The sequence below is a fragment of the Triticum aestivum genome, chromosome 4A (assembly GCF_018294505.1).
Source record: "Triticum aestivum cultivar Chinese Spring chromosome 4A, IWGSC CS RefSeq v2.1, whole genome shotgun sequence".
Lineage (NCBI taxonomy): Eukaryota > Viridiplantae > Streptophyta > Magnoliopsida > Poales > Poaceae > Triticum > Triticum aestivum.
The window spans coordinates 2,538,301-2,562,427 of NC_057803.1; the positions used below are offsets into that span (position 1 = coordinate 2,538,301).

At 45.5% G+C, this 24,127-nt stretch overlaps 1 protein-coding gene and 1 pseudogene across 1 annotated transcript; both read right to left on the bottom strand.

Annotated features, from left to right (window-relative positions):
• Nucleotides 1-1,536: 1,536 nt before the first annotated feature.
• LOC123084682 (uroporphyrinogen-III synthase, chloroplastic) lies at nucleotides 1,537-5,004 on the bottom strand. The gene is made up of 9 exons (XM_044506167.1): nucleotides 4,736-5,004; nucleotides 4,381-4,468; nucleotides 4,224-4,290; nucleotides 3,833-3,951; nucleotides 3,607-3,702; nucleotides 3,233-3,288; nucleotides 2,624-2,709; nucleotides 2,104-2,238; nucleotides 1,537-1,931 (listed from the first exon to the last, which is right to left on the bottom strand). Exons 1-9 carry the CDS (start codon nucleotides 4,931-4,933, stop codon nucleotides 1,877-1,879), a joined length of 900 nt encoding a protein of 299 aa, XP_044362102.1. The 5' UTR covers nucleotides 4,934-5,004; the 3' UTR covers nucleotides 1,537-1,876.
• A 5,231-nt stretch (nucleotides 5,005-10,235) lies between these two features.
• Nucleotides 10,236-12,034, bottom strand: LOC123081508 (tryptamine benzoyltransferase 1-like; annotated as a pseudogene).
• Nucleotides 12,035-24,127: the final 12,093 nt, after the last annotated feature.

A 24,127-nucleotide genomic window follows, 5' to 3' on the forward strand; every position in this document is an offset into this window, starting at 1 on the left:
TTTGAATTGAATTAGCTCACGACGCCGACGGCTACGTACGTACCAATAATTCATCACAAGGAGCCCAGAGTAGCGCGACGAACTTGTCACCGGCTGAGAGAAGCTCAAAACATTTTGGAGTCTTTCGGCGGTGGAGTGCAGACGGCGGAGACTCGGCGGGTTTCAGATAAGCAACGTAACTTATCCTCAGCCAGACCCCCTGACAATCACGGCGCTGCAGATTACCATTTCTTTCTTTTTTTTCCCTTCCCGGGCTCAAACTAAGGACCCCGATAAGTGTCACACGTATCGGCGTTAGAGGATCTGCTCATACATTTTGTGTGATGTATAAGAGGAACAGCCCACACATCTACGTATGGCAAAACAAGTAATGCTTACACACCTTTTTTTCCCTTCGGATCCGATAACGCCCACACGCCCCATACGCCAGGCCTCGTACCTCGTGGTTCCGCGCGCCCCGCGTGACAGTCATCGCGCGTCCCGCAGTTGCCATGATCCAGATCCTCGTCCATGTTCGTTTAACTGTAGTTGCCATGTCGCTGAACTTCGGTTGCCATGTCGGACAACTACACTTGCCATGGTTGCTCAACTGCAGTTGCCATGTATGGTCTGGTCTATTGCAGTTGCCATGATTTTAAAACTTTAGGAGTTGCCACCCACTAACACTAGGCAGTTGCCGTGTAGCACTATAAAAAGGCATGGCAAAAAATCATGTTCGGGTAAAAGAGAGAGTTGCGATGTGCTCACAAGCACGCTAGAGCAGTTGCCATGTAAAGAGAAAGAGTTGACAGCTGCTTACGTGCACGCTAGGGCAGTTGCCATGTACCATGCAAAAACACATGGCAACTCAGGTAAAAGAGAGTTGACACCTGCTTACAAGCAAAGCTAGGGCAATTGCCATGTACCCTGCAGAAACACATGGCAACTGCCAACTTTGGGTGTGGGCGAGGAGACGCGCGTGTGGACGAAGTGATAAACGCCCACACACCAGCCCCCTCTGCGTGCGTGAAAAGTGGTGCGTGGGCGAATTGTTAAACGCCCACACACCAGGCCCCCGTGTGGTGAAAAAGGACGTGTGGACGACCGGATGAATGCACACACACCAGCTTAGTCCTACGTGGCACACAAGAACTGCTAGAACGCGCCAAGATTCGTGCAGAATTGATTGGACGAGGATCCATGCGTGTGGGTGAGTTGCCAGACGCCCACACATGTGGGCGTTAGTGTTTTCGCAAACTAGATAGTACTCCCTCCGTTCCTTGATATAAGATGCATAGATTTTTGAGTTTTGATTACATTTACTTACATAAGGCAAGCTTCTCTATTTTTTTCATGCCAATTAGTCAGGTGTAACCTCATTCAAAACTTGTGAAATTTTTACTCCATGTACGTTCTTTAATTTCTATGTCAAAAATTATACACCCTATATTTAGAAACAGAGGGAGTATCATATTTGGGTCATTGGGCTAGAGAACTAAGCAACTACTCCCTCCATCCCATAATATAAGATGTTATTACGTCCAATATGTGAGTATATTGGATAAAGGAAAAGTTTTCTAAAAAAAGCCAAGAGGAAGAAGTTGTAGTGAATCAGGTTACACTTTGTGTTCATGCCGTGCCCGTACTGCACGCCTCACCACATTTACATGCCGATGATGCCCCGGCCCCCTTCACGCACAGTGCAAAAGCACGCATAGCGTGTGTGCGATTAGCAGGAAACAAAACACATGTTCCTTAAAAAATGCACCTACTACAGTACGGGCTACAGCGGCCGGTCAATCAGCCGTGCTCGTCTCCGACACTTTGGGGCCTAGCGAGAGACAAAGAAGGCTACGACAGGAGCCGGGAAAGAAAATTCAAGAGAGCTGCCGACGCCTCACTTGGACGATTGCTTGTGGGCTCCGAGCGCCTCCAGGATGCTTTCGACCCACCTGCCCAAAGCAACATGGAAAACGATTACCGCACGACACTCAGTCAAGGGCTACGCAAGTCCTAGTGCATTTCTCTGAATGTATGGCTCTGAATGTCCACGAACAGCGACTTGCCCATGACAATGGGGACGGCGTTGTTCGGAGAAAGGGATTATGATGTGCGCGCCCGTACCCTTCGAGTCCGGGGGTTGCAGGATAGTATACACTCTCCAGGCCGAGTTTCTTGGCCGCTGACGCCGTCGTCTCGCCTATGCAGGCGACCGAGCTGCTCCAGTTGTCGACCCGTGACATGAGGTTTAGCCAAGCTCTGCAACATTGTGAAGCCACGGAACAAATGGAGAGAGTAAAGCACAGCTTTGTGCAGAATGAAACTAATTACAGTGATCAACAAAGCGAGAAGGACTGTAATATCATGTTCCAGATTCTGCATGATATGGGCAAAAGCAGTGATCCACTTGCGGATCAGTAAGCTTCTCCTGTATCAACAATAACCTCCTCCAAACAGGGGTTCATGTCTAAATGCTAGAATCTCACGATATGTTGCACATGTGCTTCAGCTCACCATCTTATAATGTACTACCTCCATGGCCTACCAAAACGTCTTATATTTTGGAACGGGGGTAGTAATATTGTAGAATTATGCAAACAAAAAAAATATGAAAAGAATAGCCGGATACAGTTAATATAGTTACCGGAGTGCAGATGGAGAAGCTACTGCGACAACTGGCGCTGAAAGAGCAAGCTTTAAAATCTGTGGATCTACATCATGTACAGGTACCTGTTTGTAAACACAGCCACTTGATTAATTACCAGGAGTCCAAGTCTATGCGCACATAAAGCATGGAATATAATGTAAAATTCATGATATGCCACAGTCAACCTTACGAAAAACAAGTATGACACTGTCAGGCAAGGAAAGAAGGCTGCAGAGGTATAATATCATGAGCTTAATCAATGGTTCATGTTATGTGGTTCAACTGCATTGAGTTCAAGTGTTCACTAAAACCAACCTATAATTACAGGGTTAAAATACAAATATCCAGCTCTAGTTCGGAATTATCTGATGTTTTTCACAAAACTCTGCATCATATGAAGCTTAATATCTTCTCTTTTTTTTTTTGCGGGGGACATGAAGCTTAATATCAAACAAAATTAGTACTGATGGATTTCAGAAAGATCAAGCTAAAGAAGATAGGTACCATGGATCAACGGAAAATGGCTCAAAAATGCAGAATATATGTTCTATATACAAATTCAGAAAGAGACCGGAAATTAGACACCAATATAAGTGAAAATCTTACGGTTGAATAGGTGTTCAGTCTTGTCACCTCAAATCCTCGAGCTGACAGCCCATTCTCTGCATCGCAGGGTAAAACTAAGTAACTGAAAGACTGAACATTTCATGCAATTGTTGTGGAAGACAGACAACAAGATAAGGAATAAAAAGAGTCAAAATTGATCAAATTGTTACAAAATCTTAAACAACAGGAAATTTAACTACAAGACTGAAAATACAAAGCAATTCCTGATTTATAATATGGATGAATTTGCCCAGGCCTGAATAATTCATAACTCACTCTGGAAAACAGAAAGGCAGAAATCTTTTGACTAAACAAAGGGATGAAATAAATAGCACACATATAAATGTGAACTAAATGGACACGAAATGACTCACGAATTTCATGGCCAGCCTTTGCAGATGCAGGATACAACACTTTACAGGCAGTCTCACTAGTCCTTGGAAGCTCCGAGGCCAAAACTTTGCCCAAAGCTGAAGAAGAAATAAATATAATAAGTACCATATAGAATTGAAAATACTCGCAAGTCTTCAAGATGCATGATGTCTTTAAAGTGCATTGGCAGTACACCATAGCAGGAGTATAAAAATATGGGCAAGATACCTTTGGAAGGAGAAAATGCAACCTCAAGGGATCCATCATTGGATTGCAATACTTCATCGAAAGTTCTTGCAGTACCTGCTCCAACAACTGCTATTCGCACCTTAGGACTTCCAGCAGCCCTGGTATTGAGTTATCGGGTAATGTCAAATATGGTAGTCTAGTCGTAGACGACGTTTGATTTGTTCTGGTGTCATGCAGCAACGATTTAATTGCACAAATGAAGTTCAGAAAAAATAACTTTGGCCGTGTAAAATGCATAATCTACTTTGTTTCACAGAGAGCGCACGGACCTGCGCTGCCACAAGCCCGCAACCTATGTGGAATGAATCTTGAAACGACATATTTGCATGGCAACACTGGGCACAATAACTGCAATATGTTTGAATCTTACTTCCATCCCTCAAGGAACACCACAGCTGCCTCAGGAGAAGTTACAGTAATCCAGTCAAAATGTTCATCTGCAAATACATACATAATAGCAAAGTGACTAAACCCTGCAGTTGCAAGTTTTGCAAAGCAGTGTAAAGAAGATAAACTGAACTACATACCCCGCAAGACAGCTGAAAGCCTATCTGCATCAGGCCCTTCGACGTGCTGAATAAGAGGAAGCTCCAGAGAGCGCACATTATGCTTCTCCTGCACAGCCCAATTACAAAACTGATGTGATTAACTCCCCAAGGTCTGACCGAGTTCATCAGCCCCCAGTTCAGAGATGTAAAATCAGCTCGGAAAATCGCCTCTCCACAGCCGAGCATATAAAACCGTCCCCTCTAAAATTCACCAACATCGGCTCAGGGTATCACAGAGAAGACGAGGAGGGGCATCCCCGACGCTCCCTGAAAGCCCGCCGCGCTCGATCCAGGAGGACAATGAGAGAGCTGCCCGCTGTGGGAGGGAACTTACTAGCGCGGCGACGAGCTTGGCGTTCTTGCCTTGCTCGCGGGTGACCACGACGTCGGGCGAGGGGGGCGAGTGGGCGGCGAGACCCCTCCCGGGCGCGCCGGCCCGGGAAGCTCCGGCGGGGCGGTGGGCTCGGCGGAAGGCTCCGGGGCCGGGAGGTGGGGCCAAGGGGATGGGAGCGGCCGAGGAATGGAAGGCCATGGGGAGGCGAAGGCCGATCCCGCGGCATGCGTTGCGGAGACGAGCCGACACGCTCTGGACTCGGTGGTTGTGGGCGGGCCCCTACGTTGGACTGGATCTGGGCTGAGTGACTGCCGAACGGACGGCCTTTGTCCCGTGGTGGGCAATTTATGGGCCTAAGTACTAGTGATATGATCCTGGCCGAAAGTATTCACTAGATGAACCACAGAGCAACTAATTAACGAGCGCTTCTTTGAAAGCCTCTTCAAGGATTAGTTGAGGTGGGTTGAGACGCACACTCAGTATGCTTCCTTCGATTGTCGTTTTTATTTCGCACATGTTTTCAGTTTTTTAGTTGTTTTTTTGGTTTTTTCGGCATTTCAGTTTTTCAACGGTCTTTTCTAGCTTTTGGAGCAAAAAATTTGCGTTTTTTTCACTGGTGCCACGAATTTGCTTCTGCGATGTGCCTCTCGAAAAAAGAAAAAAAAACATGTTTTGTTTTTTTCCTTTGGCGAGCGTGCCTCTCGGAAACGAAAAAAACATGTTTCTTTTTTTTCGCACAAGAGGCACGGGTTTACTTCTCCTGAAGGCACGAACTTGCTTCCGTGAGAGGCACAGTGCCTCTTTTAGAAAAGGAAACAATGTGCTTCCGGTTCGGTTTTTACGTTCGGTTTTTAAGTTTGTCAAAACCTATAATATGGGATCTAGTTTCAAAGATCCCAACGCGAAGAATCCAACGGTGAAAATGGTCCGAGATTCAAATGAACAACTTAAGAGATAAAACGATTTGAATAAACGAATCTAGGAAAAAAAGAAAAATTTCCAGGTTACAACAAGTGGCGCGCATGCAGTGTGCACACCTGTCGCAACCTAGGAGGTGGAAGTGACCTTTGTAAAGAGTGCTCCTCAATTCGTGATTTCAGATGAGCTAACCCGTGAGTTGTGGATGCGCTTTTTCGCGTCGTAGCCAATTTATGGGCCTAGTTGTGATAAGATTTTGACCGTATATCTCGCTTACAGAGAGGGTATCTTCCGTCTCGCTGAAGATTTTCTGACCATGTAGAGTATTGGGCCCGCTTGTTCGATGATAATAACGTACGTTGCGTTTTTCTTTGCTCAAAAAAGATTTTTTTTTCTTTTTTTATTTACTCATGGGTTTCTTTGGGGTTTTTAGTATTCCTTTTTCATCGTTTTTCTTTCAATTATTACCAGTTTTTACCAGTTTTTATTTTAATTTATTTCTTTAGTTTTTTGTGCTCTTTCTCTCTTATCTTTGGGGTTTTCTTGTTTTATGTTTCCTTTTCTTTAATTGGCATGGCTTTCTTATTTTCTTTTTATTTTTATATTTGGCTTTATTTTTGTTGCTTCACTATTTTTTCTTTCTTCATTTGTTATGCTTCGGGTTTTTTTCCTTGATTTTCTTCACTTTCTCGATTTGATCATTTTTTCATCAACAAATGTCTAATTTTATTTTAGTTATCATTCCATTTTTTCCATATATGTCAATAACATTTTTCTAATACATATTTAACATTTTCAAAATATAAATTTAACATTTTAATACATGGTCAACATTTTTTCTATACATAGTTTTACATTTTCAAAATACAAATTTAACATTTTAATACATGGTCAACATTTTTTCTATACATAGTTTTACATTTATCAAATACAAGATTAACATTTTTTAATACATGGTCAACGTTTTCTCTATACAGATTTTAAACATTTTCAGATTCTTGTTTGAAAACTTTCTAGTACAACAGTAACATTATTTAATACATGGCTAGGATTTTTAATATAGACATTTAACATATTACAAATGCTCGATTAACATTTTTCAAATGCAAGATTAACATTTATTTAATATATGGTCCACATTTTCTATATACATTTAACTTTTTCAAATACAAGTTTAACATTTTTTTACTATAGTAAAATCTTAATATGTTTTGAATACACGATCAATACTTTTTCTATATACATTAACCATTTTCTAAATGCTTGATTAATTTGTTTCAAATACAAGTTTAACATTTTTTAAATACAATACAAGATTAATATTTTATGAATATATGGTCAATATTTTTTCAATATACATTTGAATTTTTAAAATGCTTGATGAATATTTTCAAATACTTGTTTAACATTTTTTTTGAAAATGCTTGATTAACATTTTCTAAATACATGACTAAAAATCTTGACACCCAGTGCATATTTTTTGTATACATGAGAAACATTTTTCTCTATGCACATTTGACATTTTTTTCAAATGCTTGGTTAACATATTTTTTCAAATGTAAAGTTTTTTTGTAATATATTTGTTTAGAATATTATAAACAAAAGTAGAAAAAGAAAAAGAATAAAATCAAAAAAAGAAACGAGGCCATGGCCTCCTGCGCGCTTGGGCCGGCCCATCTGGTTCCCCTACCAATAAACCAACACGTGAGTTGCTAAATCACTAGTTAAGGATGGCCTTTGTCAGGTGGTGGGATATTTATGTGTATAGTTGTGATATGATCCTGACCTGGGGCGCGTAGTCAACCCCAATGAACCGACATGTGTGTTGCAAAATCACTAGTAAAGAGTTATCCTGTGCAAAGGTCATTTTCACCATCTCAAGCGCTAATAAGTGGCACATTGCATATGCGTCACTTAGGGCTGGAAAAAAAGCTCGAAGCTCGCGAGCTAAACGAGTAGCTCGTGACTCGGCTTGAATCGACTCGAACTCGAAGAATAACGAGCCGAGCCGAGTTTTAGTTTAAGATCGTTTAAATACCAAGTTAAACGAGCCGATCTCATAAATACTCGGGTAACTCGTTAAGCTCGATAAAAAAATCAATGTTTTTTAGGGATAGTAAAATACAACCTCTAAACACCTTGCGTCCCAACACAAGGCCCAGCCACTCAAGGCCGAGCCACACAGGGGACTCACACGTACAAGACCACATATGCACATGTTAAATTCTTAGTTAATCTTTTTATCGTATTTGTAAGTTCTAATGTTCATATCTTTAACGAGCTTAACAAGCTAAACGAGCCAGCTCGCGAGTTATACGAGTCGAGCCAATCTTGAATTTGAGCACGTTATAGTAACGAGTCGAGTCGAGCTAGCTCATTAATGAAACGAGCTTTAGCGAGTCGAGTCGAGCTGGCTCGACTCGGCTTGAATTCCACGCCTAGCGCCACTTGTCGCAACTAGGTAATTTTCCTTTTTTCCCATAGATTCATCTATTCAAAATGTTTTATCTCTTAAATCATGCGTCCAAATTCCAAACCGTTTTCATCATTGGGTTTTTCGCGTCGAGATCTTCGAAACTAGATACCATATTAATAGGTTTGAATGAACTTTTTTTTTACGAAAAAACCGAAAGTAAAAACCAGAGCCAGAAGCACTTTTTATTTACCTTTTTCCTTTTCGATAAGCACTCGCAGAAGCAAATCAGTGCCTTCATGAGAAGCAAATTTATGCAAACGTGTAAGCACAATCCACCCCCCCGCCTTTCCGAGATTTTGTGAAAGCAAATCTTTGCCTCCACGAGAAGCAAATTTGTTCTTCTCGTGGAAGCACAATTTTCTCTTTCCAAGAAGCACAACTGTGTTTCTCATAAAAGCAAATCTGTGCTTTCATGAGAAGCAAATATGTGCTTCTTGTGGAAGCATACTTTTTGTACAAGGCACAGTTGTGCTTCTCACGGAAGCAAATATTTGTTTTCACAAGAAGCAAATATGTGCTTCTTATTGAAGCGTAGATTTTCTTTTCTTTTCTGAGTTGTGCTTCTCGCGAAAATAAACGTGTGCCTCCATGGGAAGCAAATATGTGCTTCTCATAGAAGCATAAATTGTTTTTCCGTGCCAAAAAAAATCCGTGACTTTTTCTTCAAAAACCTAGGGAAAACCAGGTGAAAACCGAAAAGTCAGAAAACCTAAAAAGTACCATCTAATACCGAAAAACGCGTATGGAGAAACAAAACAAATGAAATCCAAAGGGGCGCCCAGCATGCAACATGTGACGGCGGTAGACGCGGCACTTTGCGTGCTCCCAGCACACCCGAAGTGACCCTTTAAGGTCCCCCGCAAGGGGTAACCTCCAGTTAGTTGCTCTCCGTGAGTTGCTACGAAAATTGGTTACAATATATTTCGATTGGATTTTTGTTATCAGGAATTTGGATATGAGAATTAAAACTAAAAATTACTCTAAACTACAAAAACTAAAAAGACATATGATTTGTTTTATTTGATTATTATATAGTTACAAAATATTTATACAATGAATGTAGCATTTTGCATGCATGCTGGGAGAAGTAGAAGTAGAAGGATTGATGATGTGGCAAAGATGGTGAGTTGTAATATATGCATGTTGAGAAATAATATAACTACTCCTTCTGTAAGCTAACGACTACAAATTCTTATCCAAACTACAAATTCTTATCTTCAAAACTAGATATCCTCTAACATGTCGTTGTAGAACTTCTTTGATGTCATTTTTCTACTAAATATGCTTTCTCTGACGACGGTAGCACACACAACGCCCAAAACTTGCCTTAACTAATTGTCCCTTTCAATTAAGATCTACTCCCTCCGCCCCATAATATAAGAGCGTTTGAAAACGCTCTTATATTATGGGGCGGAGGGAGTATGAACTAATTTGTGTTTGTTATTTTTCCTTTTTTACATAACACTCCCCCAAAAATATGCATACAAATAAGTGTGAAAAATAAAAGAACTGACAGAAAACAAACTCCACCCAAAAGATTAGGAAAACTAAACTTTGTGGAGAGTACTCAGGTGGTCAAATCAAAACGGAAATCGTAAAAGAAACAAACATTTTATTGTAAAAGGAAATCGTGTGAAAAAACACAGCAATTACAAATCATTGAAACAAGCTAATACCATGTTATGATTTTTAATCATTGTAGCCAGCAGCATTTATCAGATTTGCCACACAGGCAAGTCAACCAATGTCTTCATGTCATGGGGAGCTGCTGTACCTATCAAATGAAGAACATACTTGGACCAACATAGCAACCTGAAAACAATTCTTTCCAATTGAAATCGACTACACGGTGGGAGAGAATACTAATAATCAAATGAGCACCACACGTAATTATGTCTTATGATGCAACTAAACAACTCTACAGCCATCAAAATCAGATTAACAGTCAAGCCCACGATTTCATTTACTCCTCTTTTGAGGGAAAAAATCTCTATGACAGCCAGCACACGCTTATGAAGCATGAAATTCATATATTACATGAAAAGGCATTGCAAAACAGAAACTCCTGCAATAATAGCGCCATCTGGCCGCTATACTACGGTCGTATTTGGTTCGGCTGTGGATTTCTAAAAGCAGTTGTGAAAAATCTGCTGTGAAAAATCTGATGTGCAAAAGATGTAGGTCATTTGGCAAACCAGTTGATACATCTTTTTCAGATTTTGGTCCGCGGCGGAATCAGATTTTGGAAAGTATGTTTTGGGCTGCTTCCGCTTTTGGTTTAGATTTTGACAGCGAATTTCTGAAATCGGATTTTGCTGGGTTCGCCCTTTGGTTTAGATTCTGCTGCACGACAGCGAAATCCGTCGATAAAAGGTGAACCAAACAGCTAGTACAAGACCATAAATCTCGATCAATCCAATGAGTAGCAGATTTGCTCGAACGCCGCGACGTGCTCCTCCGCGACGGCCATGAAGAGGTCGACGCCGCCGTTCGCCTTGCACGACGGCACAAAGATCATGAGCCCCTCGATAGGCAAGTCCGGCGGTATGAAAGCGGACGGCGCGCCGGTGCCAAAATCGAGCTGGTGGAACCTGAATCCCAGCCAGCTGTCCACCTCTGCGTCCGGGCAGAACATGGGTGCCGGCAGCGGCCGCCGTCGCGACGAGCTCCTCCCCGTTCGCGTCCGCCACTCAGCCGAAGTCCACGAAGGACTGCACGTACTCGTCGTCGATGCGCGCCACGGCGTCGCGGATGACGCCGACCACGCTGCCGTAGCTCGAGTTCAGGACGTCGCGGACCTGGAGCCTTGGGAAAGCCCAGAGCACCATGTTCCCGAAGAAATCCATCGGCACGGGAGGGTCGGCCCTGCCCCTGCAGTTCACGGCCACCCTCACCTTGGTGAACTCCTCCGGCTTCAGGTCCCGCGCCGCCGTGATTTTCTTCCAGACGTGGGCGAGCAGGCACTGGAACCTGCTGCAGCGGGCGCCGACACGGGCTTTGAGGTCGGCGACGAACTCGGCCGTGAAGTGCACCGTGAGGTTTTTGATCCTGTCCATGGGGACGACGGCATAGGTGTCCCCGTCTCCACACGTGAACTCCCGTGACCGGTGGTCGAACACCGGCGTCGGCGTGCTTCGAGGCACGGTGGTTCTCGCACGATCGAGGAATGGGGCCGGCGTGGTGAAGTCCTTTCGCTCGCGTACAGCGGACGCCCACGCGGTGAAAAACATGCTCATGGAGTGGCCGTCGGCGGCTTGATGGTGGGAGCATATGCCGACCACGAGACCGCCGCACCTGTACCTGTTGAGCTGGATCTGCACTGCAGCAGCGCCGCCCCAATGTTCACCTGCATAGGCAAAAAAAAAAAACGTATAAGCGGCTGCAGCGGCCATGCATGCACGTTCTCAGTGCATGCATGCATGTGAGTCGTGACAGAAGCAGAACCAAGCAACAGATACCTCCGGTATCGCCGGGTAGATGTCCTCGACGCCTGCGGCCATGCGGCCGTCGACGAGCACGTCCGCCAGGTCGACCGGGACGGCAGCCTCGATCAGGAGCACGCCCTCGTTGTTGACGTCGAGGAACCGCCGGCCTTGATCGTCGAGGGCGAAGCGGCCTGCCAGGTGAGGGTACGCCGCGACGGCCTTGAGGAGCCCCTCCCTGAGCGCATCGTTGGACGGCGCCGGCGCGCGGTAGGCGAGCACAGTGGGGACGAAGGTGTCCACAGCGGCGCGGTCGAAGACGGTCAGCGAGACCTTGTCGCCGGTGAGCGGGTGCGGCACAGCGTACGCCGGCTTCACCATCGTGCTGCTCGTGATCTCCATCGATCGAATTCCAGTGTTCTCTGTACGTTAATTCGTACAGCACTCTCTAACCGTCTGTGACCTCGAGTAGTGCGTGCGCGCGCTAGCTTGATTTGGTGAACGGGTTAGAGGGGCACGAGCCATTTATACTAGAAGGATTCTACTACTTGCTGTGGCTGCACGTTGGGCCGGCATGATCACCAAAGTAGAAAACGACGTGGACACTGCACGTCTGCACCTATAACCATCTGTGTACAGTAGGTTTCGTTCGACGGATGTGGGTACATATTTGACATTTCGTCCTGTTGGTCAGGGACCTCACGGTAAAGGTCTGTTGCCCTGCCCATCGATGAGAGCGAGAGGGAAAGCATGCACGTACGCACGCATTTTCGTGTCATTTGGTGTCGCATCTCTACTCCTAATGGAGCAGTTGGTAGTCTCGCTTCCAGGTTTTTTTTCGTCCCACCACTTTCGTCCGGTTTTTTTTTCGTAGGTTAACCGTCGTAGATTTTTTTCGATGCTGGTTTCTTATTCACCGGTTTATTTACCCCTCAGCTCTTTCCTTGCAAATCAGCACTTTCCAAACGTGCACGCAATCACGGATCTAAATTTACTAACTTATCCAAATCAACCGATACCGTCCATTATTGCAAATTTTTTTAGGAAACAAATAATAGATTTTAAGGAAACAAATAAAAGATTTTAAAGACGCATCATACTTTACTAACAATCACTAAAAATCAAATCTAAATTAATTAACCTTACCTTAAATCACTCATTCACTTTAATTAGAAAACATTTTTTTTCCTAACTGCACCCCGCTTAGTGTGCACATAACAATCCGAAGTAATTAGAGTCACAAGATTGAATCCATTTATTTAGAGTGACATGATTGAATTCATTTATTAACAATAATCCTCACCAAAAGTGCGTTTAGCAATTTTAGAGGGCGGACCAAAACTCTGCCATCCGCTCGCCCGCGTTTGTTTAGGTACAGGAAAAAATGGCATAATATATGAAAACAACACGACCGGGGCGGCGGCGCAATCTTCGGGGATAGGGGATCGGAGGAGAAGGATTGGCCTGGCAGCATGATCGGGGTGCTTCCCCGCGGCCGCGGCCGTCCTCGCGATGCCACCTACCCGAAATCAATGCTGCTCCCTGCCGTCAGCCGAGGCGACGCCGCCTGCCCTCCTACCCACGGCCCGCTGCCGCGTGCGGCTACGGCGGAAGGAGTAGCGACGGGGCCGAGGTCGTTCATGCGTTCCCGGATGGAGGCCATGATTTCGTCGAGGTCGTTGCTGCCTCCTACACTACGGGTGTGTCGCCGAGATCGAGGCGAGCATGAGGAGCTGTGGCCACCGCCATGGTCACCCCATCGCAGGGGATGGAGCACGCCGTCGGCCTACAGCTTGTGGAGATCACTGTTGCTCTTCAGGTCGCGTGGTGACCGGATCTTGCCGATGTGTCCCTCCCCGGCGACCTCCTCTTCGCCCGGTTGGACGGCATGGATCTCGCCACTGCTTCCCTCAACTTCTTTGCCTCGAGCTCGATGGTCAGCCACCATGGATCCCCCAGCTGGAGGGTCACGTGAACCAGCCGTCCTCCCATGCTGCAGCGGCGAGAAGGTGACATGGCTCTCCGTACACGAAGAGTGGAGTTCAGTCAAGTACTTATATACTTGGCCTCTACTGCTGATCCATGTACATGGAGAAGAACAGACAACCGCTCATTCATGCTTCGTTCCACTCCTTTGCGCTACATTACTGGAGGTGACATTTTCCTATCTCTCTATGTTGTAACAAGCCTGCTGCCTGCATAGTTAATGAATTTTTTATTTAAATTTATCGCTGCTTAGTGCTTTGTTGCAATTGTTCACCCAAGATTCCTATATATAATCTGAGCGTATGTAGGCATACTTAGCTTTGCTATTCCATTTTTTCTGGCGCATAGAAATAAGAGTATTGTCCAGGTTAGGTATTCAATTGAGTATGGTATTTGGATTGCTATCAGAATGTCTTTTCTATGCATGTGATTTCTCACATCTGGTTATAATATTTGTGAAGACGTGCATTTCACGTGCACTTGGAAGCGGGCCCGTGGCCCGCGCTGGACAGCGCCGACGCCGACCCGAGCCACCTCGTCCGCGTATTCTTGGAGCTGTGGCTGGTCGATTTACATGAAATTAATTCCCTCAGTTCTGGTGGCAAATATAATACACATAATCTCTACTCCTAATGGACGAATTGGTTAAATAGTCCCCCCACTTTCAACCGGTTTATTTTCAACCGGTTTATTTTCAACCGGTTTTTCTTCGTTCCACATCCCAGCACCCTTCGCATTAAAAACCAAATCAATTTCCATAACCCTTCCTTTTGTTTTTCCATCTTGGCAATTGTATTTCCTCATTACGAATGATTCTTTCCTTCTTGGAATGAAGATCTCCGTCTTACAGATTTTCTAACAATCAAGCGTGGTTATGGGCCACGCTTCCCAAAATCACAAAAAAGTTATGGCAAAAATCTTAACTTTCCTTATCCCACCATATGTTTTTTGTTAAAAGGTGGAAAGTAAATTACCGCACCGTAAATTATTCCATCAGTCCATCGTATCTTCTCGTCTCCTCTGATTGCCAGCCATCTATAGATACCCCCCATAGATCACCATTCACGATCACGAAGTAATTAACGGCTGCGACGGCAAGCGATCGAGGTACAAGGGTTCAGCAACGACAAGGCAGGCCACACCAGCAAGGCAGGCTGGGAGCATGTACCATGGCGGAGAGCATGGCCGCTTCAAGGACCAGGCTTCATTCAAGGCATGATTCTTGCTTATATTCCTGTAATATCAATACGTAGTAGTACAGATTCGTATTCCTATACTACTGTATGCAAGTACGTGGATCTATCCATGTGTGCATGTTTGGTTAATTAATCGATTACTATCATCTTCAATGAAGATTCAGGTGTTGCATGTTTGCTCGAAAGAAAATTAATTAGTGATTGGTTTGGTACCTATGATTGTGAAGACTATTGTGGGATCACCATAATTCGAGTTTTACATTCTACTTATTTGGTTAACTTTTACTAAAATTGAATACTATTTTCTGTACAATTCTTAAACTTATCTGTTGTGTATTATGTACAGCTCACTGGCTTCTCAAGATGAAGCGCAAGGCTCATCTGTGATATGGAAAGGTTCACTGGCTTCTCAAGATGGAGCGTCTGAATCTCAAGTCACTCCAGCGTCTGAATCTCAAGTCTTACTCCTAATATTTCAGAAGCTCTCAAGTGTACGCAAGATTAGTCTCATGCGGATCTATTAGGTACTCAATATTTGCACTTGCCTCTTATTTTTATTGTGCAAATACCTTGTTATTTATATAATAATTGTTGGTTAGACATTAGGTGATTGGAATTCCACTCGCTTTGCAGAATTTCAGAGTGTTCTAGAGGATGATGAAGAACAAATGGTAAAAAAAATTACAACCTTGTTGTTTGCACTTCAGATATTTTTCACTTAAATTGTAAGATTCTCTGTGTAATTAATTAAATCATGTTCTTTTGGTCTATAACGCGTGTAAGACGAACCTACTTCAGTCATCACTCGAGAATGAAGACCTGGAGCTACTGGTTGGCGGTTGTGTGGACAGTGCACTTTTTATTTACTAAAATCATGTTCGAAGACTTGGCGCTGTACTTTATTTTAAATAATTTTCAGTTGCTATTTGCCTCTTGGTTACACATGTAAACGTGTTATTTACTATGGTCAGGCTACCATTTTTGCAAACATAGTCATGCTATTTATATGTGGTTGTGATTGTGAGCTTGTCAACTGTGAATTAAAATCATTGTTTTATGTTTATTTGCCATTATTGAGGGTATAATATCGCATATTGTCGAGTTGCCCTATGGGTACCTGGTGGGTTTGGGTATGGATGGGATTTCGGGCCCGTGGGCATGGTATGGGTGACGTTTTGTGCCTGTGAGGTACATGGTCATGGGTGAGGTTATGGTTGCCTGGCCGGGGATAGTGGATTCGGCTACGGTGAGCATGGCAACGGCTAGATTGTCCCGACAGGCAAGTCAACGTTAGACGGCCGGATCCCAAGATGAAGGTATGTGTGCTTTCTTGCTAATGTGTGTTTGTTTGATGTGCTTGCTGCCATGGTTGAGATCCATCTGTGTTGACATCAGCTTTCTCGCGACGGCGTGGTCCACGCACTCGACCATAACGACAACTCGGCGGTGGACACACCGAGGATGATGTACGTGCTCATGTAGGGTGGCCTCCTGCTGTCCACGACGTTCTTTCCGGGTGGTGGCGCACCTGATGTCATCCACATCGTCTCGCAGAGGGCCGCATCCACCTGGACGATGACGCTGTCGGAGCACGGCGTCTGCCCGAACGATGACATATAACAGAAGATAGGTAAAATGTATCTAAATTTAATGTACAGAGTCGCAAAACTAGCATAGAGAGTTGACAATTCTGTTTTCCACAACTTATGTTATTTTCATTGGACCTTAAGCGGCACTCATCGGCTGTTGTTGTGTGTCTGCCTGCCTGGCAAGATTTCACCTATTTTTTTGACCTACTGGTGACTTATTTGAAACCTAAGAAAGAATTATTTTACATGTTAGATTATTCTTATATCCTCGAAGTCATAAAATGCGTTGAGATAATGAAATAATGCGATAGAAGTAATTTGACCGGAAATAAATTATTTACCATAAAAAAAGGAAGTGAAAAACCATATGAAGGATTATCAAGATTTGAAACAAAATATAGTTTCGTAGAGAGTAATTTACACCTATGGAATGAAATGTATGATATCTCTACTTTTAAATGGGACTTTGTTCCATCGCCTCCCCTCATTCTCGGTTTTTTCCACCTCACGTTCCCGTCCCCTCTTTGGTTTCCTGTTGGTTTTTGGTATCCCCAACCGACGTGGCACAAAATAAAAACCAACATAAATATAGTAAATTGGAATAATCTACACGAAATCGATACTTTTCCATAACCGTGTCTTGCATTAACTCAATCATATCAAATCAATCTTACCAGAATTTTAACTGAATCAAAACTTTTCTTACCTTCTCTTACCATGATATAATCAAATTAAATGTTATCAAAATCTAGAATATGGTGGATGTAAGGTATATGTCGGACAAGATTGATATTGAACCAATAGAATATCTATGCCCCCGTTGCAATGCATGGGGTCCAGGCATGGCACATCGCTCGCATTGCAACTGGCTTGTCTCCGAACTCCCCAAAGTAGGAGAGGGACCAGGAGACAGCGCCAAAATGGGAGGTGCAACATAGGTGTGTTGGATTCATTTTCGTGCCCACTAAAGGTTTTCCTCGTGCAAGTAGAGGCACCATAGCCCTCGCCCATTGCTGGAGACGATGTTAGTGGATCGATGGTTGTAGGGAACAACGTTACGATGAGATGCAATAGGAGAGAGAGAGAGGTGGGGGAGAGAGAAAAAGGTGACAGTGATATGATGCAAGGGGGGCAATGATTGGAATGACTAAGGGTGTGGGCAATAGACACTGAATTCGTATTCGGATAAAATTCCTAAACATATAGTTTTTTGTTGTATAATGCGTTGGTCAACTTGATGATCTAGGAACCTGTGGATGCCCCATGCACCCGTCTAGAGGGAGTAGTCATCTTTTCCTCTTGCATTTGTTAATTCAGGGATTCACTTCAATATACGCACATTAGACTTATTTTTCCAAACACGACAACTTTGCTACTCCATTGAATAACATACCATGTGTTGGTATTCATCGTTATAAATAACACAAAGAAATTTTTGTTCATCACTAATCTGTATCAATATGTGTTGTGTTCTCTCTCAAAGAAGTGAACTCTGGAAACCCTCCTCATTCTGAACAATGAAAATTCTGAGGTTGAAAGTACAAACTTGATACAACATGAAAGACATGGAGAAAAAATGGCCGTATTTGGAGCCGGATGGAAACATGGGCGGATTTGGAGTAGGGTGACGATGGAGTAGACTGGTGTTGCAATGACCAAAAGAGCTGAAGTGAAGGAATAGATGGAATGACAATGATGCAACCTTGTCATGTGATTCTTGTATGTATATTTGAGGTCCATAGGAAAATAAGTATTAGTGAGATAAAGTGACGGAGATGCATCTTAGGTGGAGATGAAAGCAGAGCCCAGTTAAACAGAGCATTATTAGTTTGTGAATGAACATGTGGTGGAATAATGTTCTCATGTTCATATGCCACATTTTCTTGTGATTTGTACTAAGGTGAGGTGCCTTGTATCTCATCCTTTTTTATCATGTTCCATGTTGCATGACATACGTAGTAGACATAGAAGCCACATGCAGTGTCAAGGGGCAATAGATTGAGAGGATGATTGATGTATGGACAAAGAGGGCTAGGGAGAACAACTTCAACAGAAACGAGAGGCTAGAGGGATGCATTGCGTTTGTTGGAATAGAGAGAAGATACTTGTGTTTGTGTTGTGGTTGAACATTGCATGCAATGTTTTCATTCGGGGAGAGAAATATGAGCATCGTTTATAAATTTAATTTTTGGCCCGTGGCAACGCACGGGCAGTCTACTAGTTAGACCTAGTTTAGCTAGATAGAGTGTGTCCCTGGGTCATGGAATTCGGTCGTGTATGTGGTAAGTTATATCAAACAGGAAAAATGTCGGACATGTATAATAAAAAGGAGTAAATGAAGCTATAAAATGGTTATAACTAAAGGTAAAAGGTGGCAAGATGTATTAAATGGAGGACAAAAACCGGAATATACTCAAGAAAATTAACCCAAACCGGAATATACTCAAGAAAATGAACCCTAACCGGAGCATATGGATAACGCAAAGTTTCTTTGTACATATCCGAGGCCGATCTTAATTAAGGTAGAAACAAGGAGTACAGGAGATTACAGCAAAGAGAGGAGAGATAAGGGTTCTCCAAACAAAACCTAAGAGCATCTCCAACAGGCGTCGGTCGCGCCGCGTGCAAAAAACACATATGCCGCACGCGCATCAGCTGGTTTGGCGCGGCGCGTTGCGCCCGCTCCAGCAGCCGCGCTAAAATGCAGCGCGCGCGCCACTTCAGCAGCGCGCAAAAAAGCAGCGCGCGCTCATTCTAGGCTATTGGAAAATAGATAGATTGTATAGATTTTAACGATATAAAGTTATTTTACATCGGAAACATAGACTGCATAATAATTAAAAATGACAAACGATAAAACACGAGATAGATTGCATAAAAAAAACTAGTCTAAGTCGTTATCATCACTATCGTCATCCTTCTCGGCAGTGTCGTCCAAGGTATCTAGCCATATGTCCAACCAACGATCATCGTCTTCCGTGAAGAACGACCTCCCACCTGCTGCAACGAGATTGGACTGCGCGTTCGCCAACGCCTTGCGCCGACACCTGTCCAACCGCGCCTCGCGGCGCCTTCGCGTGTCCTCCTCGCGACGCCTTGCCTAGTAGGACTGCTCGTAGGCGACGTCCTCCGGGTGGCGGCGCCGCCACTCCGCCATGACCCGCTCGTCCTCCTGGGCGACGAGGAGGCGGCGCTGCCGCTCGGCGTGCTCCGCACGGTCTTGTGCCGTGTTCAGACGCGGCGGCGGGGCACGGTCGAGCGCTTGCTGGAGCGTGTAGACATCCTGAAAGTTCATCTAGCCGCGCGGCCGGCCTAGGCGCCACGCCGCCGCGTCGTACGCGCGGTCGGCCTCGCGCGCCGTCCCGGACGTGCCGAGGTCGAGCCGGAGATCGCCGGAGCGTATCTCCGCGTAGTAGCCGCCGTTGGGGCGCAGGCGGACGCCGCGGTAGCCGACGCTCCTCGGCGGCGCGGCGGCATGGCGGCGCGTCGGTGGCGGGGCGCTAGAGCGGCGCGTGGCAGAGAGAGGAAAAGGAAAAGAAGAGACGTGGAGAGGCGCGTTAGGGTTTGGAGTGGACTCTATCTGCTTGAAGATCTTTTTTTTTGCGGGGTTATCTGCTTGAAGATCTACAGCTATAGCAATGAAGCTTAGGGACAACCGTTGAGCCGTCAGCCTACAGCTATAGCTCGATCGAATAATGTCACACGATTGCTTCTTCTTCTTCCTTTTTCTTGCTTTCTTCCACTATTTTAGTAGATATGCTCGGGGCGCAACCTACCTACCTACCAAGTGCCAACTACGGCGAGGCGATCGCGAAGGATAATGCTTGGACGATCGCCAAAGCTAACGAGGTTGATCTGTCCATTCACAGCGCCGAGGAAAAATATGCATATATTGACCGGCGGGATCTCGCCGGAGAAGAAGAGAAGAAAACTACGCATTTGAGAGTCTAAAAATAATCGAAGATTCTTTGCTTGGAGGAGTACTTTATTGAGGTTCAAGTGCCGGACACGATGAGGATAGTAGTACGTCCAAGGAACAGTGGACTTCTAAAAATACACAAAAGGAATGTGTGGCAACCAAATAGGTGACTACTCTGTCCAAGCAAACTCCCTACTTCCTAGTGTGTGTGTGTGTACTCTTCATGGGCAAGCTTCTGTCTTTTTTACTTCTTTTCTTTAAAAGAGAGAGCTCTCCTATTTCGAGCTTCAAACATAGAACAATTTTCTACGGTATTTTCAATATGTGATGTAAAAGAAAAGGTTATGTACAGGCATAAAAAAAATTATACTACATAAGATGCTACTATCCACTCCAGCTGTTGCGATCATGATGGTATTGGAAAGTCACTAATCTGGCTTCAGCATTATAGATGTGAACCAATCCACGAGTGGGCACATCCTGAACCCAGGGGCATTTGCACCCATTTTTGAAAAAAATTGCATTTTAAGCATGTTTTAAAATGTTAGAAAATATAAAGGAAAATTTCATGCATACACGTTGTCAAATGTGTGTGGGCGGTGTAAGGAACCAGTAATCTCTCTCTCTCTCTCTCTCTCGATCAATTACTCACTTACAAGGGATACAAGCTTCAATTTGAGGTACAGGTAATGTATACAAGAAGAAGAGGAGGAAGGGAGCGTGAGGTAGGAGAAGGGAGCCGCCGGGTGCCGTTTGCCGTGATCCACTGGATGACTAGAGCGTCGTCCACTTGCTGGTACTTGTACTCTTCAGCTTCGGTAGTCTGATGGGCCCAGCCCATGTAACGGTCCAGGGGCAGGCCCACATACCCATCAGGAGGGGCTCCTGACATCCCTCCCGTCTTGAAATTCGGCTTGATCCCAAGCCGACGCCACCCAAACCCCCCCGGATCCCATTGCAGTTGACGTTGCTTGACCTGGACGTAGTCACAATGGCGGTCGAAACAGGAGTGGACTTCAACGAAGTAGGAGTGGTAGTTGTGGCTGATGGAAGCTCCAGCGAAGAAGGCGTCGAGGACGTAGCCCTTGCCAACACTGCCGTGGTCGAAACAAAGTTTTGTAAAAAAATGTCTTTTTGTTTGCCTTCACAAAAAAAGACAAATTTTAGTGCTTCTAAATAGCGTTTCACGACACAATTTTTTGTCTTTTTTGCACAGGCCACTAAAAGTTATTTTTTCGTGAAACTTTATACACACATAGAACATGAAGACATACCCGTGTAACCTTTTTCAGATTTTTTTTAGCATTTAGAAATGTGTTTTTCAAAGTGGGTTCGTATGTACCCGGGTTCATCCATGCACTTCCCACCAATCCACCCCTTTAAAGAGCTCGAAAACTTGCTTTTGATCCTAGTGATCCAGAATGGTTTCATCGAACATGGAGATTGCCCAGCGGTCTTGAGAGTGAGAGCAGTCCCAGAACATATGCATTAATGTTTCTTCAACTTTCTCATAACAAACAAGATGCATAGATATCCTCCTCAAGAGATTTCTGGTTTTGACTTTGTCATGAAGCAGGAGCCAGAAAAATATTGTATGCCCGAGTCTGCTAGCATTTTTCCAGAGCCAAATTGAGCAGTACATGGGCATCAATATCAGCTAATAAACAGTTATACATCTTGATGGATGAATATCCATTGGTTTTTCCTTGCCAGATCCATTTATCTTGAGCTTGAGCTTGTGGATCAAAATATTGTAATGTCAGCCCCTGAAGTTCAGTGAACTGAGCAAATGCTTGAGCTGAAAGTGGCCTATGAAAACGGACAGATCTTCAGAGTTCACAAAAGAGGCAAATGATAAGCTCCTCCTATTTTCATTAATGAAACCAGCGCAAAAGCAAAAAGACCGCCAGAGGATTAAACATTTCAAGCGTTCATCCCAGCTAGACAAAACTACTACTATCTCCTAGGGATTACAACATAGCCTAGCCTAGAATAGGAGAAACTTCATCAGTGATATTACAGCTTGGTTCATCAACATGATCAGAAGAAAAACCTCCACTCCCTGCTTCTTCCTAGAGAATTTCATCAAGCTTCTAGCAATCTTCTACCGGGCCGCCACCCATGCGTATAGCGAAAGATTTCTCCTCCCACGACTCCTCCCGTGTCGTCCCTGCGCGGCGACCGGGGGGAACCCTAGCGCCGCCCCGTCCTCGTTCCTCCCCCGACCTCTCCTTCTCGCCGCAGCCGGGGAGCGCCGCCGGGCAAAGCCCGGTCGGCGTCGGCGGCGGCGGGATCTCTTCTCCCACGACTCGCTGGATCTGACGCGGGCGGATCACGGCGGTTGTTGGCGGCGCGCTGGAGGCGGGGCGCGCCGGCGCGGGCTTGTGGGCAATGGCAGGTCTCACGCTTGCGATTTCCCCTGGTGTGCGTGGGAGTCCGCTCGGGGCGCGTGGCGGTGGCCCTCGACAAGCGGTGGCGGGCGCTGGGCTCTCGGCGGCGCTCCGGCGTGTGCAGGCGGTGGTGGTCCCTGTGCGCGGTCGGCGGCTCCGTCTCTGATCCGGACAGCACGGGGGATGGCGGCGGCCCGGCGTGGCCGGCGATCTGGATGCGGTGGTGCCGGCGGCTCGCTGATCTGCCGGTGCTCCATGGTTCTGCCTGGTGGTGCTGGTGGTGACGGCGTCCCGTACACGAGAGTTGGATCCCTTCGAACTGATCTGGATGAAAACTTGCCTTCGGCGTCTGCTAAGGCCGGCGGTGGCGGCGCTATCTGCGTCGTTCCCTTCTTGAAGGCATCGCCGTGGAGAAGCTCAAGGCCACTCTCTGCTACCTCCAGGGGAAACCCTAGATTGGATGATCGAATGACGGCGACGCTCTGGTGTCGTTCCTCCCTTGGGGGCGTCATTCTTGGAGGTACACACGTGATCGAGGGACCAGACGACAGATTCTTTATTGAAGCGGTGATTCATCCTACACACTGATGGCGACGAATCTTGACGGCGTAACGCAGTGCAGATTCGGAGTTCGATGTGGGAGGATGGACTCGCGTAGGAGGACGATGCTGTCGGGCGTCATGGTGGCATCGATGGCAGAGACCTGACATGGTACATGCAACAGTACAACTCTGAAGATGGATTGGTGGCAGGTGGCTGTGGCGGCCTCATACTCGGCAGGCGTCCTGGTTGAGGAGTGCGCTGGACTGGTAGGTGCCCCATACCAGGCAGGCGTCCTGGTTGGGACCTCAGGTCTTAGATGTTTAGGTTTAACTGCGATGTCTGTTTGGTTTAGGCCCAGACTATTTGCGCCCTTCATCAACTGGATTTTTTTCGATAAAGGGTGGATTTTATTAACTCAAAATGAAGCATCAAGTGGATACAAACACTATGAGCACACACCCGGCCTCTGCATAACTAAGATGCACACAGCCAACACCAACGCACATACATAAAGTGGTACTAATTAAACATCAGCACGGAGTAATTTGGAACAGGTACATCAGGCTCTCTGGCGATAGCCGAGGCGACCCACGACCGGGTCAACATGGAGGCGCCGCCGCCGGCGGCGGCCGCGATAGCCTGCCGCGATGAGCGGCGAGGGGTGGGTGGCCTCCTCGTTGAGGACTGGAGCACCTTCAAGGCGCGCGGAAGGGACCTTCTCTCCCGAGCGAGGAACCCGCAGAAGTTACTGCGGCGGATGCAGAGCAGGGCTGCGATGCTTCTCAAATCTGATTTGGATGCGGCTAAATTGAAAAGGGAGATGACCGGAGGTACGGATGCGGGACAAGGGGCGGCGATCCAGCCGGCGGAATTAAGGGTCCAGGCTTCAAATCCGGTGAGTAATGAGGAGGATTTGGGGGCCGTTTCTGATGGGTTTGGTTTGATTTTCAAAA